At 42.7% G+C, this 18247-nt stretch overlaps 1 protein-coding gene across 4 annotated transcripts in view; it reads left to right on the forward strand.

Moving 5' to 3' along the window:
• Positions 1-18247, forward strand: part of frmd4a (FERM domain containing 4A) — a 359939-nt gene that overhangs the window by 323252 nt on the left and 18440 nt on the right. For all 4 annotated transcript variants that reach the window (XM_059987419.1, XM_059987418.1, XM_059987420.1 and 1 more), the window contains 5 exons: positions 5307-5535; positions 6784-6840; positions 10098-10335; positions 11867-12043; positions 15695-16554. In XM_059987419.1, the coding sequence (XP_059843402.1) occupies positions 5307-5535; positions 6784-6840; positions 10098-10335; positions 11867-12043; positions 15695-16554 (1561 nt within the window). The remainder of the gene's footprint in view (positions 1-5306; positions 5536-6783; positions 6841-10097; positions 10336-11866; positions 12044-15694; positions 16555-18247) is intronic.

The raw sequence follows: 18247 nt of genomic DNA on the forward strand, positions 1-18247 counted from the left end.
GTTGGAGCTCACTGATAAGCCCATCGTCCACTATCAACCTCCTCTGATCATCACTGCCCTTCGGACCCTCGCTCCAAGTCCACCCTGTCTGGCAGTCTACCAGTTCTCTCCATTCATGTCTTCTCTCCTCATTTCTCCCCGGCAAAAGACCGCGAAAATCTCTCTTCCAGATTCACAAGAAAGAACAACAGCATTCCAAACCCAAACCCTGTTATCTCTAGTCATAAGCCAAACATTGCTGCTACAGAGAAACCATTACATTATCAGTGAAACCTTATAGCATGTTACACTAGTCAAGAACCTATCAATCTCCACTATAAGTATACCCGATGACTTGGTTCACAGCTGTTTGTGGCCATGTATTCCACAGTTTCACCACTCTGGCTGAAGAAATTCCTCTTCATTTCTGTTCTTCTCTCAATCTGTCTGGAAGGCAGGCAAAACCAAGTTCTTCACTGTACACAAAAAAATCTGCAGATGCTGGAAATCAAAGCAATACACACACCTAGAGAAACTCAGCAGGCCAGGCAGCATTCATGGGAAAGAGTAAACAGTCGACGTTTTGTGCTGACGAAGGGTCTCGGCCCACAACGTCAGCTGTTTACTCTTTGCCATACATGCCACCTGACCTGCTGAGTTCCTCCAGCATTTTGTGTCTTGCTCTTCACTATACATGTGACACGAATAAAGCAATGTATCAATCTCATCCACAAACAGGCAGTTGCTCAGTTAAATTGGCCTCATATTTGGCAAAGGCAGTGCTGGCTTGAGGCCTGTTTCTGTGCTGAACTGTTCTCTAAAACTGGAGGAAGTCTGCAGTTTGAGCAGCATTTGTGGGCATCAGATCCTCCTTGATCTGCTGAATACTTCTAGCCAACTGCTTCTGCAGATTAGATCTGGTCTGGAGAGTACTGAATTAAATAGAGCATAGAACGGTACCGCACAATACAGGCTCTTATATTACAGCCTGCCATATTGAGCCAACCTTTTAACCTACTCCACAATCAGTCTTAACTCTTCCTTCCTACACAGCCCATAACCCTATTTTTTCCACCCATGTGCCTATCTGAGTGTCTCTTAAATGCCCCTAATGTATCACTACCTCCAACAGTGTATCCAGGCACTTGCCATCCTAAGAACCTGCTATACATCTGACATCATCTGCCCTAAACTTTCTTCCACTTGCCTTAAACAGATGTCCTTGGGTATTAGTCATCCTGCCCTGGAGAAAGGCACTGGCTATCCACTCTGTCCTATATGCTTCAATTCATTCACCCCTCATCCTCCGTCACTCTGAAACGTCCTAGCTCACTCAACCTTTCCTCGTAAGGTGGAGAGAATGTTTCTGATAGTGGGGGAGTCTAGGACCAGAGAGCACACTCAGAATAGAGGGATGTCCATTTAGAACATAGATGAGGAGGAATTTCTGTGTCTAGAGGGTAACGTGTCTGTGGAAGCCAGGTCATTGGATATATTTAAAGCGGAGGTTGACAGGTTCTTGATTAGTAAGGGCATCAAGGGTAATGGGGAGAAAGCAGAAGAATGGGGTTGAGAGGAATAATAACTCAGCCATGATGGAATGGTGAAGCAGACTTGATGGGCTGAATGGCCTAATTCTGCACCTGTGTCTTATGATCTATAAAGCATGGTTTCTAATCCAGGCAGCATCCTGGTAAATCTCTTCTGCGCCCTCTCTTTAGCTTCCTCATCCTTCCTATAATGAGGCAACTAGAACTAAGGACAATACTTCAACTGTGGTCAGAATTTTATAAAGTTACAACATTACCTCATGGCTCTTGAATTCAGTCTCCCAACTGACAAAGACCAACACACCATACGCCTTCTTAACCAACTTTGAGGCATCCATGGATATAGACCCCAAGACCCCACTAGTTATTCAATATGCTATATACAACACCCTCCCTACTCACCAGTCCCTGTCCAGAAGGGGGCGGTGTTAATGCCCACACAATGGCTCAGAAGTTCAGGTTCAATGGGCTGAACAACCTGTGAGCTAGCAAGTTGTGGGTTGGAGTCCTCGCCAGGGCTTTCAATGACCTTGGTACACTGACAAACCAGCTGGTTACTGTTGAAAAGTATGTGGGGGAGGGGGGAGGTTACAGCTATCTTACATCGCAAAATCCCACAGGTAATACTGCGATCTTAAGCAGTTAATCTGGTTCAGGGAGAACCAGAGACAATGCACGGGAAGAACTCAGCGTGTCAGGCAGCACGCGTTGAGAGAAATGGACAATTAATGTTTCAGATCGAGACGCTTCACCTCCATTCTGCTTCATTAACGTAGATAGAAGACAAACATTGGCCTCAGGATACTTGAGATTTCCTCCACCCTGATTTGGAATATTGCAAGAGATCTTTTGGAGGCCCTGGTGTAACCTGTGAGAATCAGGTTTATCACCGTCACATTGTAAGAGGCCCTCTCTCGATGCTCCCTCTTTGTGACCTCTGTTGCCTTCCAATTCTTCCTTCCCCTCCTCTTCCTCCTTATTCTGGCATCTTCCCCCTTCCTTTCCAGTCATGAAGAAAGAGTCTTGGCCCAAAACATTGACTGTTTATTCCCATCCATAGATGCTGCATGACCTACTGAGTTCTTCCAGCATTTTGTGTGCGCGTGAAATTTGTTGTTTTGCGGCAGCAATACAATGCAATACATTAAAAATTTATAATGGTGTAAATAAATAAACTGTGCAAAATGAGAGTACTATCTAAAATCCGCAAACGTCCAGAGGCTGCCTGTATAATTGCATTGTATGTGAGTCATTAATCACAGCTCCAATTAAAAATAAATATGCAGAGTTTCTTTCTGAATATCAGGTCCAGGTGGAATTGAAGCTATTTGCTACATTGGCTTACGAGTGAATGATTCCTGTGGGAGAAACTGGTTGTAAATGAATCTGAGCAGGAGGAATTACATCCAAGTAATTAGATGAATCTGATGTTGGAAACTAATATGTGTAACAGTAACCATGAAACCATGGATTGTTGTTGGAAGAAATCCCCTTCAGAGGAAGGAGTTTACCAATCTGAATCAGGCTGACCTATATGTGACTTCAGTCCAAAGCAATGTGGCTCTAGTGAAATAGCCCCTTAATTCCAGCTGTGGACCAGATTCCACAATCTCTCTGTAGATCAGTGCAGTTAAGGATCCTGACATTACTGTCCCCTTAATCTTGACCTCCCAAAGCACGACGACTCACATTTGCCTGGTTTAAACTCTAGCTGTTATTTTTCTGCCCATGTCTGTAACTGCTCTTGCCTGCCTGCCATATCTTTTGAAGACCTTCACACTTGACCACCTTTTGTGTCATTGCGCTGACCTCCATGACCTCACTGTGCTATTTTCCTGCTATTTTGTTCAATTCAGAATCAGATTTAATATGATAGGCATTTGTCATGAAATTTGTTAACTTTGAAATACATGATAAATATAGAGAAAAAACTAAGTACATTAAGTATATGTGTCTATTAAATAGTTAAGCTAAAATAAGTATGAAAAGTAACAGAAATAAAAAAGTAGTGAGGTAGTGTTCAGAAGTTCAATGTCCATTTACAAATTAGATAGCAGAGGGACAAAAGCTGTTCCTGAATCACTGAGTGTGTGCCTTCAGGCTTCTGTACTATGATCCCAATGGTAACAGTGTGAAGTGGGCATGTCCTGGGTGGTTTGATTTCCTTAATCTCCAAAAAGCTAAGCACCAGCCTCAGCAGTGATGTCTCTCAGAAGGCCATTAAGACTAGAATTACTTTACTATTGGTAGATGTACCAAGATACAGTGAAAAGCTTATCTTGCATACTGTTCATACAGATCAAATGATTACATAGTGCATTGAGGTAAAGCAAGGTAAAACAATAAAGAATATAGTGCAGAATAAAGTGTAAAAGCTACAAGATATCAGGCCATTCAGCCATTTGAGTCTGCTCTGTCATTCAATCATGACTGATTGTTTCTTCATTTTCCTGCCAATTTATTCATTTATTTAGAGGTACAGAGCGGGGAATGTCCTTCCTGCCCAACGAGCCACATATTTAACCCTAGCCTAATCACAGAACAATTTACAATGACCAATCAACCTACTGACCAGTGGCAGGAAATGGGGCACCCAGAGGAAACCCAGGCAGTCACGAGGAGAACATTCAAACTCCTCATGGACAGCATTGGAATTTAACTCGAGCTCTCAGAGCATCTCACTAGTCGCTGTGCTGTCATGGCACCCTTCTTCCCATAACCCTTAACCCTCTTATCAATGAGGAACTTATCAAGGGCTTGTCCTCCCTTTGGCTGTGGAAGTTCCTCTTCATCTCCATTCTAAATGGACATCCCTCTATTCTGAGGCTGTGCTCTCTGGTCTTACACTCTCCCACTACCGGAAGCATCCTCTTGACAAGCTCAGTTTTAAATGTCTTAAGTTTGCAAATGATGAGGTATTCTGTAAATTACTGCTAGAATTTTAGACCATAAGACATGAGAGCAGAATTAGGCCATTCAGCCCATCAGGCCTGTTCCACCATTTCATCGTGACTGATCCAATTCCCTCTTAGTTTTGTTTCCTCAACAGGATAGACATTTTTCAGAATCTGCAGACAAGACTGATATCTTTATACACATTTTTATTTAGATTTGTATAATCTCCTCATACAGCCCTTAGCTGAAGATTATTTCGGTTTACATTTTTAAATATTTCATTGTGTATACAAAGTTAAAAGTAAATTTATCATCAAAGTCTGTATATCTCACCATATGCAACCCTGAGATTCATTTTCTTGTGGGCATTCACAGTAGAACAAAGCAATGCCATAGAATTTTTTTTAACTATGCACAAAGACTGACAGACAACCAATGTGTAAAAGATAAACTGGGCAAATAAAGAAAGAAACAAATAATAATAAATAAACAAATAATACTAAGAACATGAGGTGTAGAGTCTATGAAAGTGAGTCCATGGGTTGTGGAATCAGTTCAGTGTTTAGGTGAGTCAACATACCTATGTTGGTACAAATTGACCTTTTGAACAAGAGATGTGTTTAAGCAGAATACCACTAGAAACTCATAAAACCCAAAATTTGAAGTCATCTCAGAGAAGAAATTCCTTTTCAGTCTCAGACTGATCTCTTATCCTGAGTCACCTCCCCTCATTCTGTTCTCCACCACCCCTTCTGTACGGAGAGATCATCTCTGCTCCCACCCTATCCTTTTCCTTCAGTATCCCAAGATTGTTTCCTCCTCCTCCCTCGTGTCTGAAGACAGATTGCAATCGGACTGACACTTGCCTCCTCCCTCCTGCAGGAGATGGAACTGGAGCGCCTGGAGCGAGAGTTTGCCATTCAGTCACAGATCACGGAGGCAGCGAGGCGGCTTGCCAGTGACCCCAACGTCAGCAAGAAGGTGAAGAAGCAGAGGAAGATATCCTACCTGAACGCCCTTAAGAAGCTGCAGGACATCGAGAACGCCATCAACGAGTACAGGATCAAATCAGGGAAGAAACCGACCCAGAGGGCATCACTAATCATCGAGGGTAAGTGTGCTGGCACTGAGAGATGTAGTTGTAGAGCAGAGTCATACAGCATGGAAGCAGGCCATTCAGCCCATTGAGTCCCATACTGTCCATCAACCATCTGTTCACCTGTTTTGGGGCCCATATCTAAGGAAGGATGAGCTGGCATTGGGGAGGGTCCCGAGGAAGTTTACAAGAAGTTTCCAGGGAACGAAGGAGTGACATGACAGCATAACGATTAGCATTTGCTATTACAGCACCAGCTACCTGGGTTCAATTCCCACTGCTGTCTGTAAGGAGTGTATGCTCTTTTCCCATGACCACATGGGTTTCCTCCAGGTGCCCAGTTTCCACCCACATTCCAAAAGAGAATCTGTTAGATGGTTAATTGGGCACATGGGTGTAATTGCATGGCACGGGTGTGTCGGGCTGGAAAGGCTTATTACTGTGCTGTAAGTCTCAATCTAAGTTAACGTATCGAGTGTTTGATGTCTCTGGGCCAGTACTTGCAGACGTGGCCAAGAGGTTCAGTTGTTGTTCAGACCAAACTTCAGAATGGGGAAGAAATGTGATCTAAGTGACTTTGACCATGAAAAGATTGTTGGTGCCAGATGGAGTGATTTGAGTATCTCAGAAACTGCTGACCTCCTGGGATTTTCACACATAACAGTCTCTAGAGTTTACAATGAATGGTGAGAGAAACAAAGAAAACATTTGGTGAGCGGCAGCTCTGTGGAGGTAAATTGCCTTGTTAATAAGAAAGATCAATGGAGAATGGGCAGACTGGTTCGTGTTGACAGGAAGGCAACTGTAACTCAAGTAACCACATGTTATAACAGTGGTGTGCGGAAGAGCATCTCTGAATGCACAAAATATTGAACCTTGAGGTGAATAGGCTACATCAGCAGAACACCACAAACATGCACTCAGTGGCCACTTTATTAGGTATCCGATGACCTACCTCTGAGAATATAGGTGATTGCTTTTTGTGCTCTTTGATCATACTCACTCAATCATGGTTTCCCTCTCCCTACCCCCTCCCATTCTCAGTCCACAATAGAGACCCATATCAGAATTGGATTTATTATCGCTCACATACGTCATGATTTTTTTTCTCTTTTTGTGGTAGTTCTGGACCCTCTCCAATGCCACGAAATTACCGCAAAATTACTACAGTACTCTGCAAAAGTATGTAATACTGTAGTCAGCCTGAGTTAACTCTTTGTTCAGTTTATCTATAACCATGAACTTTTTGTGGTTTTCCCACAGAGGCAAACATTGGTTCAGAAGACAGTTCATTATCAGATGCTCTGGTTCTTGAGGACGGTGAGTACACTGTTAAATGTCGGTAAACGGTTTACTTTATGTTAAGTATATTAGAGTAACTACACAGGCAGTGAACGAAGAGCTCATTATCCACTGCTTTATCGCATGTAGATACACTTACTTGCCCGGTTAGTCCTAGATCCGATCTAGAGCATTCCACACATCCAACTCATATACAGTATACATTACACATTCAATCATTATTAGGACAAATTAAGTGCCCCTTATCCAAAAAAAACCCGAAATCCAAAACTTTTTGAGCTCTAACATGACATTACAATGGAAAATTCCACAAGGCGCTGGGAAGGTGCCCAGGTGATGCGCAGGTGTCTGCAATCTCAGATGTTCTGAGAAGTGACCTCACATATATAATGAACAGGTTAATTAAAAAAAATAGAAAAAGACTGCATGAAGGGAAAAACGAAGATCTTGAAGTGTATTGAAAGAGTGGATTCATCAGTACTGGAGTGAAATTAAGTCCCTTATCAGTATGCTGATCATGAAACAAGCAAAGGCCTTATTATGGCGAACTCAAAATCAAAGATGATTGCAGGCTGGTTGCAGAAATTTAAGAAAAGGCGCAGCATTACATTTTTAAAGATCTGTGGTGATAAAGCGTCAGAGCAATTCATTGACGAGTTTGCCGAGATTATTGCTGTTGTAAATCTAACATGCTAAACGGGTGCATCAGTACGTATGTGTGATGAGCAAGTGTGAGACCACAACTGCTTACTGGCAACACATGAATTAAGAGTTGGGATGATGGTGATCCCAAGCCATCTCATTATATATTCTAAAATCCAAAATCAGAAACACTTCCAAGCATTTTGAATAACTGGGTACACAACCCGTATAAGTAGTGATCAGTTTCCATACCACTTGTGTTATGGCTCTCCACTATGTTCTTTTGTACTAACTAGAGTGAACCATTGCTGGTAGAATCTCAGGTGGTGATGAGAGGGTGAACAGGAGTGAGATATGCCAACTAGTGGAATGCTGCTGCAGCAACAACCTTGCACTCAACGTCAGTAAGACCAAAGAGCTGATTGTGGACTTCAGGAAGAGTAACACGAAGGAACACCTACCAATCCTCATAGAGGGATCAGAAGTGGAGAGAGTGAGCAGCTTCAAGTTCCTGGGTGTCAAGATCTCTGAGGATCTAACCTGGTCCCAACATATTGATGTAGTTATAAAGAAGGCAAGACAGCAGCTATACTTTTTTAGGAATTTGAAGAGATTTAGCATGTCAACAAATACACTCAAGAACTTCTATAGTGGTACCATGGAGAGCATTCTTACAGGCTGCATCACTGTCTGATATGGAGGGGTTACTGCACAGGATGGAAAGAAGCTGCAGAAGGTTGTAAATTTAGTCAGCTCCATCTTCGGCACTAGCCTACAAAGTACCCATGGCATCTTTAGGGAGCAGTGTCTCAGAAAGGCAGCGTCCATTATTAAGGACCTCCAGCACATAGGGCATGCCCTTTTCTCACTGTTACCATCAGATAGGAGGTACAGAAGCCTGAAGGCGCACACTCAGTGAGCAGCTTCTTCCCCTCTGCCATCCAATTCCTAAATGGACATTGAATCTTTGGACACTACCTCACTTTTTTAAGATATACAGTACTTCTATTTGTACACAATTTTTTAATCTATTCAATATATGTAATTGATTTACTTGTTTATTATTATTTTTTCTCTATTAGATTATGTATTGCATTGAACTACTGCTGTTAAGTTAACAAATTTCACATCACGTGCTGGTGATAATAAACCTGATTCTGAATTTGTTTACAGAGCTACACTTTGTGATCTCAAAACCAGTCACAGTTTATAGATTTCAGTGGAAGAGGCTAGTTAGCTAATATAATTTAATTCATCATCATCATCATCATCATGTGCCATGTTGTGGGTGATCATGGTCTTTCCATGACCATGATTGTTTTTGACAATTTTTTCTATGGAAATTTTTTGCCATTGCCTTCTTCTAAGCAGTATCTTCTGACCCCAGCTGTTATCAGTACTCTTCAGAGGTTGTCTGTCTGGCATCAGTGATCGCATAACCAGGACTTGTGATATGCACCGGCTGCTCATACAACCATCCATCACTTGCTCCCATGGCTTCACGTGACCCTCCTTCCTGATGGCAGCATTGAGAAGAGAGCATGGCCTGCATGGGCTGGGGTGCAAGGGATCTCTGATGGTGGCTGCTGCCTCCCATGCATACTCACATATCACTGTTGATAAAGAATTTAGGACGTGTTGTAACTTTAAACAATCCATCCCAACTGAGATAAAAGTACTGAGCCGGTTTGGCACTAAGTTCTGCAAACATGACCTGATTCGGACCTACAATGGGTAGAGCCACTGACTCAAAGCTCCAGTGATCTGGGTTCAGTCTCACCCTCTGGCACTATCTGTGTGGAGTTTGCACATTCTTCCTGTGTCTGCATGAGTTTCCTCCCATGTCCCAAAGATTCGCAAGTTGGTGGGTTAATTGGCAGCTGAGGCAGACACATTGGAGACATTTAATAGAGTCTTGGATAGGCACATGGATGAAAGAAAAATGGAGGGAAGGGTTCATCTTACAGTAGGTTAAGAGGTTCAACTCAACATCGTGTGCCAAAGGACCTCCACTTTGCTGTAATTTTCTGTGTTCTTAAACTTCCCCTGGTGTGCAGGTAGAGGTAAAATTGACTTGCAGAGCTTGAAAGGCTGTAAGTTCAACTCCAGTCCTCATTTATATCTTGCTGTTTGGACGCAACAGACAACAGGTGCTGGAGCAACAAACAATCTGGAGGGACTCAGTAAGTCAGGAGGCAGAGAGATGGTCAACATTTCCAGAATCAGGTTTAATATCATTGACGTATGTTGTGAAATTTGTTGCTTTGCGGCAGCAGTATATTAAAATACATAATAATAAAATTAAGTTTATATAAAAAAAGAAAATTAAATAAATAGTGCAAAAGGAGAGGGGGAAATAGTGAGGTAGTGTTCATGGGCTCATTGTCCATTCAGAAATCTAACGGCAGAGGGGAAGAAGCTGTTCCTGAATTGTTGAGTGTGTGTCTTTAGACTCCTGTAGCTCCTTCCTGATGGTAGCAATGAGAAGAGGCTATGTCCTGTGTGATGGAAGTCCTTAGTGATGGATGCCACCTTTTTGAGGCATTGCCTTGTGAAGATGCACCTGCACCTGCACCAGGACTGAGTGTAGAGGGGAGATGGTCATCACCTTGTGGCCTTTGTTTGTTTTGCAGAGGACTGTCACAGCTCGAGCCTCTCGTCACCCATCCAGTCTCCGCACAAGGCCCTCCCTCCCCGCCCACCCTCACATCAGAGACCCCACCCACCGCAGTCCCTGGATGGCTTACGCCAGCTGCACTACCATCACAGTGATTACGACAAGTCACCCATCAAACCAAAAATGTGGAAGGAGTCGTCCTTAGATGAGCCATACGAGAAGGTGAAGAAACGAGCCTCACACAGCCACTCCAGGTCAGTCCTAGCACACCAGACACTGAATTAATCACAGAGGTGAAGTAGTACTGAAGTATATTTACAAAGTCCTTACTTCGTTTTATTTACAACCTATGTTAGTCAGCAGATCAAGTTCAAAAGCCACGGGGTAATGTTGCAGCTCTATAAAGCCCTGGTTAGACCATGTTGGATAATGATATTGTGATCCAAGGTTCTTTCAGAAGTCATGAAAGAGGCACAAAACGTGTTGCTTCATGATCATTTTATTGATCATTGATAGAACAAAGGAAAACTGAAATGAAAAGTGATGGAGCTCTACTAAGTGAAGGAAGGGACACTAAGATAATGCTGCCTTGCGGTGCAGCTATTTTATACTCATAGTTATGAAATATTCCATTCAAATTTGTAGATAAAGGCTGACCAATGAGATAGGTCTTATTCAAATAATGCAGAACAAAGAAGCTTCCAAAGTTTACCATAATTATACTGTACCTTCGATAATTACTTGGGACCACACTGAATTCATATTGTGACCACTGGGAAGCATTGTAAACAGTTACTTGTATATAAGTAATTATATAAAGTAGAATCATACTGTATAATTAATTGTCAAATTACAATGAAAATAACAATTATATTAACCTGTTGGATCCAGCAACAAGGTTTGTGTTCAGTTATGATCACCTCATTATAAGAAGGATGTAGAAGCTTCAGAGAGGCTGCAGCGGCGATTTACCAGGATGATGCCTAGATTAGGGAGCGTGTCTTATGAAGATAGGTTGAGCGATCTATTGCTTTTCTCTTTGGAGTGGAGGAGAATTATGTATTCAAGATGGTAAGATGCATAGATTGAGTAAATAGCCAGTGCCTTTTTCCCAGGCTGTAAATGGCTAATATGAGAGGGCATAATTTTAAAGTTAATTGGGGGACGTCAAGGTAGGTTTTTACAGAGAGTTTGGTAAATGCAAAAGGAACATATGCCTGGGGTGGTGGCGGAGAAGATACGTTAGGGGCATTTAAGAAGCTCTTGGATAAGCACATGGGTGATCGAGAAATGTGGGAGGGAGGTGTTAGATTGATCTTGGAGAAGGTTATAGGGTCAGCACAACATTGTGGGATGAAAGGCTGTACTATTAATATTCTATGTTCTATAAAATAGCTAATATGAGGGGGAATAATTTTAAGGTGATTTTAGGGAAGTGTAGGGTGGTATGTCAGAAGTAAGTTTTTTTACACAGAGAGCGTTTAGAACACACTACCAGGAGTGGTGGTCGAGACAGATACATTATGGACATACAAAAGACTGAGATAGACAGATGGATGAATGAAAAATGGAGGGATGAGTAGGAAAATGTCAGAGGGTGAGAGTTGGATTTTCTCCTGTTAATATTGCTATCACTTTGCACTTGTGTGGTGTGAATGTTCCTGTCACCTATGTCCAGGTCTGGCGATGGTCCAGGTCTTGCTGCGTTGGGTTATGGTCTGTTTTGTTATCTGAGGAATTATGATGGTACTTTGAATTATTCACTGTGTATGTGTTGTTACTTAGCCTGCCGAGTGGACACACGCGATTCCCCAGTGTGGGGAACAGTGCAGAGGCAGGGGCCGGAGGTTCACTACAGAGCAGTCCTGTGAGAAGTGCCCCGCACTGGAACTGCACACAGTCCAGCATGCCTTCCACGCCCGACCTACGGATACGGAGCCCCCCCTACGTACATTCCACACGGTGAGTCAGCTGGAAGATAACCCTCGGTGTTAGTCTCACATGCTAAATAAGAGCACTAGTGGGAAAAAAACACAAGATATAAACAGGAAACTGTGGGAAAACACAAGCTCAAGAGATCTGAAGGACAAAGGTCCTTGGACTCTCTGGGTCAGACTGATTAATTTAGTGATAATTGTTGTGAACTAATCTGTGCATTTCCTGATGACAGATAAGCAGGCAACTGAGGCTAAAATCTATGCAAGTTCTGTCCAAGTCCTTGACCTGTTTTGTTAAGAAAGTTAATCTTCATCGTGTTTGGGAATTTGTTGGTTTTGGATAATGTGCTTACTACGATGGTTTCAGACTTACTTATTACCTCGTCTGATGTTTTCATAAAAATGTTCTTGTGAAGAAAGTATGCAATAAATTATCGATAGAAACACAATCCTGGAAATGGGATTTAAAGTGTCTGTCTGTCTGTGTATTCATGCATGTGTGTTAATGTATGTGTGTGTCTCTATACATATGTATACGATGATAACAGGCATAGGTAGAGAGGACACCCAGCGCCTTTTGCCCAGGGCAGCAATTGCCAATACCGGAGGACATCAGTTTAAGGTGAGTAAAGGAGAGTATGGGGGGAATGTCAGAAGTAGATCTTTTACACAGAGTAGTGGATGCTTCGAACACTCTGCTGAGGGTGATTGTAGAGGTTGCTACACTAGGGACATTTAAGAGACTGTTGGAAAGGCACATCAATGAAAGAAAAATGGGGTTTATTGTAATGCTTTGTAACTTCAGAGCAATAAGCTCATTCAGAGAAAGACACAGGAGACCAAAAATGCCGGTCTAACTTAGTCTTTGAGCAAGGTTCCCATGTATCAAGTGATGACGTATGCAATTAACATACTTATAAATATAACCAGTAATTAATTATTTAGACAAACAAGAATGCTTAATTAAATAATATATATATGAAAAATTACTCAAATATTACTAAAATATTAAATACACAGCAGTTATAGGCTGTGTAGGAGGAAGGGTTGGATTGATCTTGGAGTAGGTTGAAAGGTCGACACAACATCGTGGGCTGAAGGGCCTTACTGTGCTGTACTTTTCTACATTCAGTGACCACTTCATCAACTCCCTTTTGTACCTAATAAAGTGGCCACTGGCTGTACGTTCGTGGTCTTCTGCTGCTGTAGCTCAAGTTCAAGGTTCAACGTGTCATGCATTCAGAGGTGCTCTTCTACACACCGCCGTGATGAGATGATGAAAGGCATTTAGTCCTGCTTCTCACTGGGATGTTATATGCATCTTAATTGCCTTAAGATAAGGAGTTGCTCATAAGGAATGAGTTGAGGAGAAGGGGTTGTGGAACTTTGAAATTCTCTCCCCCTCAGGGCTATGAATGTGCAGTCACTGAGTGCAATTGAGAGTGAGGTCAGGAAACTATCTATTTATTAATTAATTATTGAGATACAGCACAGAATAGGCCCTTCCAACCCTTCAAACTCAACCACCCAGCAATCCCCTGATTTAACCCTAGCCTAATCACAGGACAATTTGCAATGACCAATTAACCTACCAACTGGTAGGTCTTTAGACTGTGGGAGCTCCTGGGGGAAACCCACAGTCACAAGGAGAGCGTACAAACTCCTTACAGGCAGTAGCTGGAATCGGACACTATCAATCGGTGCAGAAAAGTGAGAGAGAACCAGTCATGATCTGAAATGATGGGCTGAATGGCCTACTGCTTCTGTTTCAGTTGTCCATGAGCAGAGAGATTTGAGAATTTTATACCCAGATTCTGAGGAGACTGTTGTGATGTTTGGTGGTGTAGCGGGGTCTGCTGGGCAGAATATGACATGTCCCCCCCCCCCCCCATAAAAGTTCGTAAATTAATGAGGGATATGGATAAAGTCTGAAACTTCAAGACTGAGTCCAAAACTAGAAGGCACAGATACAAGATAACAAGAGAGAGATTTAAGAGTCAGAAGAACTCACTTCTTTACAGAGGGGCTAGTGAGGACATATAACGAGCTGCCAGGGAAAGTGATCAAAGTGGGTACAATGCAGCAGTTAAGATAAGTACATGGAGGAGAGGGGTTTGGAGAGTTGAGGGCTGAAATATTACAGAAGTCAGGAGTGAGGCATCAAACTTGTTGTTTCATTAAGAGTTGATAAAACAACAAGAATAGGAACAGAACAGGTTCATGGATCACTGCTATTTGAAGGAGAGAAAGAGGAACTAAAGATAGCACATAGCATATCAGAGATCCAAAAAATCCCATTCTAATCTGTAGATAAGAGATAATCAATTAGAAAATATTTGTACAATACTGCAGTAAAATTAGCCAATGAGAAAACACTTATTCACAATGAAGTACAGTTTTCAGAATTATCCTTTGTATAGCAAGCAACTAGAGGCATAACAAACAGATAAATATATAAAAACTACTTAAAATGGAAGAAGATAATTGTTAAACTGCAAAGAAAATTACAGTTCCAGCAGCATGGACCAGATGGGCCAAAGGGCCTGTTTCTGTGCTGCATTAGTCAATGACTCTGAAGGATGTGTTTCCTGCAGAATAACTGATCCTGTCCCTCACAACAGCTGTCTGCCACTTTTAACCATGTAAATAATGTAGACACACACTTCGCACTGCTCAAAAACCAAACTAAAAACAAACACACCCCCAAACAACAATATTTAACCCTTCATTAAAAAATGAAGGAAGCCAAAAATGTTAAATTAATTATTAACCAGTTTCCAATCTTACGAATATATTAATTTAACTTTTTGTCACGTGTGCATTACCGTGCAAAAGTCTTAGGCACAGGTAAAAAAACAAGTAGTGAAGATGCTTTCAAAAACAATTGAAATGAAAATTTTCTGAATATTAAAAAAAATGATCTCTAACTTATTGGAAATTTACCCAGGTTAGATATATCTGCATTTTGGTAGAAGGAGTAAAGGCACAGACTATTTTCTAAATGGGGAGAAAATTCAGAAATCAAAAGCACAAAGGGATTTGGGAGTCCTTGTACAGGATTTCCTGAAGATTAATTTGCAGGTTGAGTCAGTGGTTAGGAAGGCAAAATGTGATGTCAGCATTCACTTTGAGAGGACCAGTTTATAAAAGCAAGGCTGTAATGCTGAAGCTTTGTCAGTACTGTGCAAAAGTCTTAAGCACGTGTAAAAAAAATCTGTAAAGCAAAGATGCTTTCAAAAATAATGAAAAATTTCTAAATATCAAAAAATTACTATAAAAAGCAGTAAACAAATACTAAATCAAATCAATTTTCAGTGTGACCACACTTTGCCTTTAAAATTGCATCAGTTCTCTTCGGTACACTGGTCATCCAGTTTTATAAGAAAATCAGCTGGTTGGTTGTTCTAAGCATCTTGGAGAACTGCCCACAGTTCTTCTGTAGACTCTGACTGTCTCACCTGTTTCTATCTCTCCTAGACAATCTTGCTGATGTAGAGATCAAGGCCCTATGGAGACCATACCATCTGAAACGATATAAAATAATCTAGTGTGCCTAAGAATTTTTGCACGGTACTGTAGTAACCTGAAGCTGTCAGTCCTCTGGACCTCAACGCTGTTGATGTCGTTAGCATCTACCCACATCACAATTTTATCACACTTTGTTTCTCTTTCACAGGTCAGTTGATATCAGCCCCACCCACCTTCACAGTTTGGCACAGCACTTTAGACACAGGAGTTCCAGCTTGGAGTCTCAGAGCAAGCTGGTTATGTCTGAGAACGAGACTGGGAGTCCGGACTTCTACACCCCAAGGACTCGTAGTAGTAACGGTTCTGACCCCCTGGACGATTGCTCGTCCTGCGCGAGTCACTCCAGCTCGGAACATTACTACCCGGCGCACATGCATGCCAACTACTCCACGCTGGCCGAGGACTCGCCCTCCAAATCCCGGGAACGCCAGAGGCACCGATCTGCTGGGAACCTGGGTTCCACCAATTCAGGGAGCATGCCCAACCTGGCCGGCAAGAGCGGCGGTGCCAATGGCGGGGTCTACCTTCACAGCCAGAGCCAGCCCTCGTCGCAGTACAGGATCAAGGAGTATCCCTTGTACATCGACGGCAGCCCAACACCGGTGGTGGTACGGAGCCTGGAGAATGACCAGGAGGGACACTACAGCGTGAAGGCACAATTTAAAACTTCCAACTCTTACACCGCAGGTGGGATCTACAAGGACTCCTGGCGCGGCGAGGACATGGCTGCCGTGAAGCTGATGCCGTCGCGCTCACAAATTGTTCGGACTCCCTCCCTGGTTAAGGATAATGCTGAAAGGAGCACAAACAGGACTGCTCTGTCCGATGAGCTGAGGTCGTGGTACGAGAGGTCCTCGGCCACGCTGAAGGAGCACAATAGACTCGTTCACACAAATTCCGACTCATCAGACAGGAGTTCCCCGTACTCCCCAGCACAGAGTGCCTTCATCGGTCACAGCAGGACAACCCGTATGCCTCAACCATCCAAAGGAACATCAGCTGTTTCAGGTAAAGCATCTCCAGTGTATGCCAACCCATCTCATAGACCTCCCTGTTCTCCTCAGCAATCACCTTGAGATCATCCATGTGTGTATATTTCCACATGCCTTGTTACGTTTTTGAAGGGAAATTTCCGAGGGTGCAAGTGTCTAGGACCAGAGGATGCAGCCTCAAAAGACAAGGTCATCCATAGAGTACAGAGATGAGGACAAATTCTTTAGCTGGAAAGGGTGAATCTGTGGAACTCATTGACATAGACAGCCGTGGAAGCCAAGTAATTGAGTGTATTTAAAGCAAAGGTGATAGGTTCTTGATGAGTAAGGACGCCAGAGATTATGGGGAGAAGGTGGGAGAATGGGATTGAGTGGGATAATAAATCAGCCATGATGGAATGATGGGCCAAATGGCCCAATTCTGCTCCTGTATGGCCTATGGACGTCAAATGGGGCAATTGGCCCATCAAATCTATGTGGGCTCTCCCTTTCCATTTTCCCCTACTAATTTTTGTCAGTATTTTCCCCATGGTTTCATCAACACCCCACTGACCCTACCACCTTGGTTTATTACTGTCACGGGGGAAAACTTGTATTTTACATGCCATGCAGACAGATCATTCCATAACTAAGGTTGTAAGAAGAAAGCAGACAGGAGAATAAATTGTTAACGGTAGCAGAGAGAGTGCAGAGTGGATAGACAAAGAGGGCAAGACCAGGTAGTTTGTAAAACTATCTTTATTTGTCACATGTACGTCGAAACATATAGTGAAATGCATCGTTTTTGTCAATGACCAGCATAGTCCAAACATTGTGCCGGGGTGGGGAGGGCAGCCCACAGGTGTCTCCGTGCTTCCAGTCCGCAACTTACTAACCCTGACCTGTATGTCCTTATAATAAGACCATAAGATAGAGGAGCAGAATTAGGCCATTTGGTCTATTGAGTCTTCTCCACCATTTCATCATGGCTTATCCATTTTCCTCCGTGGTCCAATCTCCTGCTTTCACCCTTCAGGACTGTGGGAGGAAACTGGAGAATGCAGAAGAAACACACACGGTTACAGGGAGAACATACAAACTCCTTACAAGTGGCAGGAATTGTAGTTAGGGTTAAAGTCAGCAAGAAGAAACTGTCCAATGAGGAAAAAGTTTAGCAAAAGGTCTGGAGGGCCCACATGGAAGTTCTTCCCAATGCAACAAGTAATTGGGAATGGGAATATTGGTGCAGCTGGTCAAATGGGTTGGGAATGGGAATATTGGTGCAGTTGGTCAGATGGGATTGGGAATGGGAATATTGATGTAGTTGGTCAAATGGATTGGGAATGGGAATGTTGCTGTGGCTGGTCAGATGGATTCGAAATGGGAATATTGGTGTGGCTGGTCCCATGGATTGGGAATGAGATTATTGCTGCGGCTGGTCAAATGGACTCAGAATGGGCTGCTTTACAAGATTATGGATATTGATTCTCAATACAGAATTGGCTAAATATTTGAAGAAGGAATAATTGCATAGACTTGAGGGATGAGACAATTGGATGAACCATGTTGGTCCTCAGTTGGGCTATCATATACTCAGGGCTGAATGGTCTTCCACGCTGCACTGTGATTGTTGCCTACAGATGGTTTTCCTCTGGACACTTAGCAGCATATAGTGAGTTTTAGACCCTGGAGACTTGGAGAACTACTTGACATCACTGCCCTGGGAATTG

Source organism: Hypanus sabinus, chromosome 13, assembly GCF_030144855.1.
Source record: "Hypanus sabinus isolate sHypSab1 chromosome 13, sHypSab1.hap1, whole genome shotgun sequence".
Classification (NCBI taxonomy): Eukaryota; Metazoa; Chordata; class Chondrichthyes; order Myliobatiformes; family Dasyatidae; genus Hypanus; species Hypanus sabinus.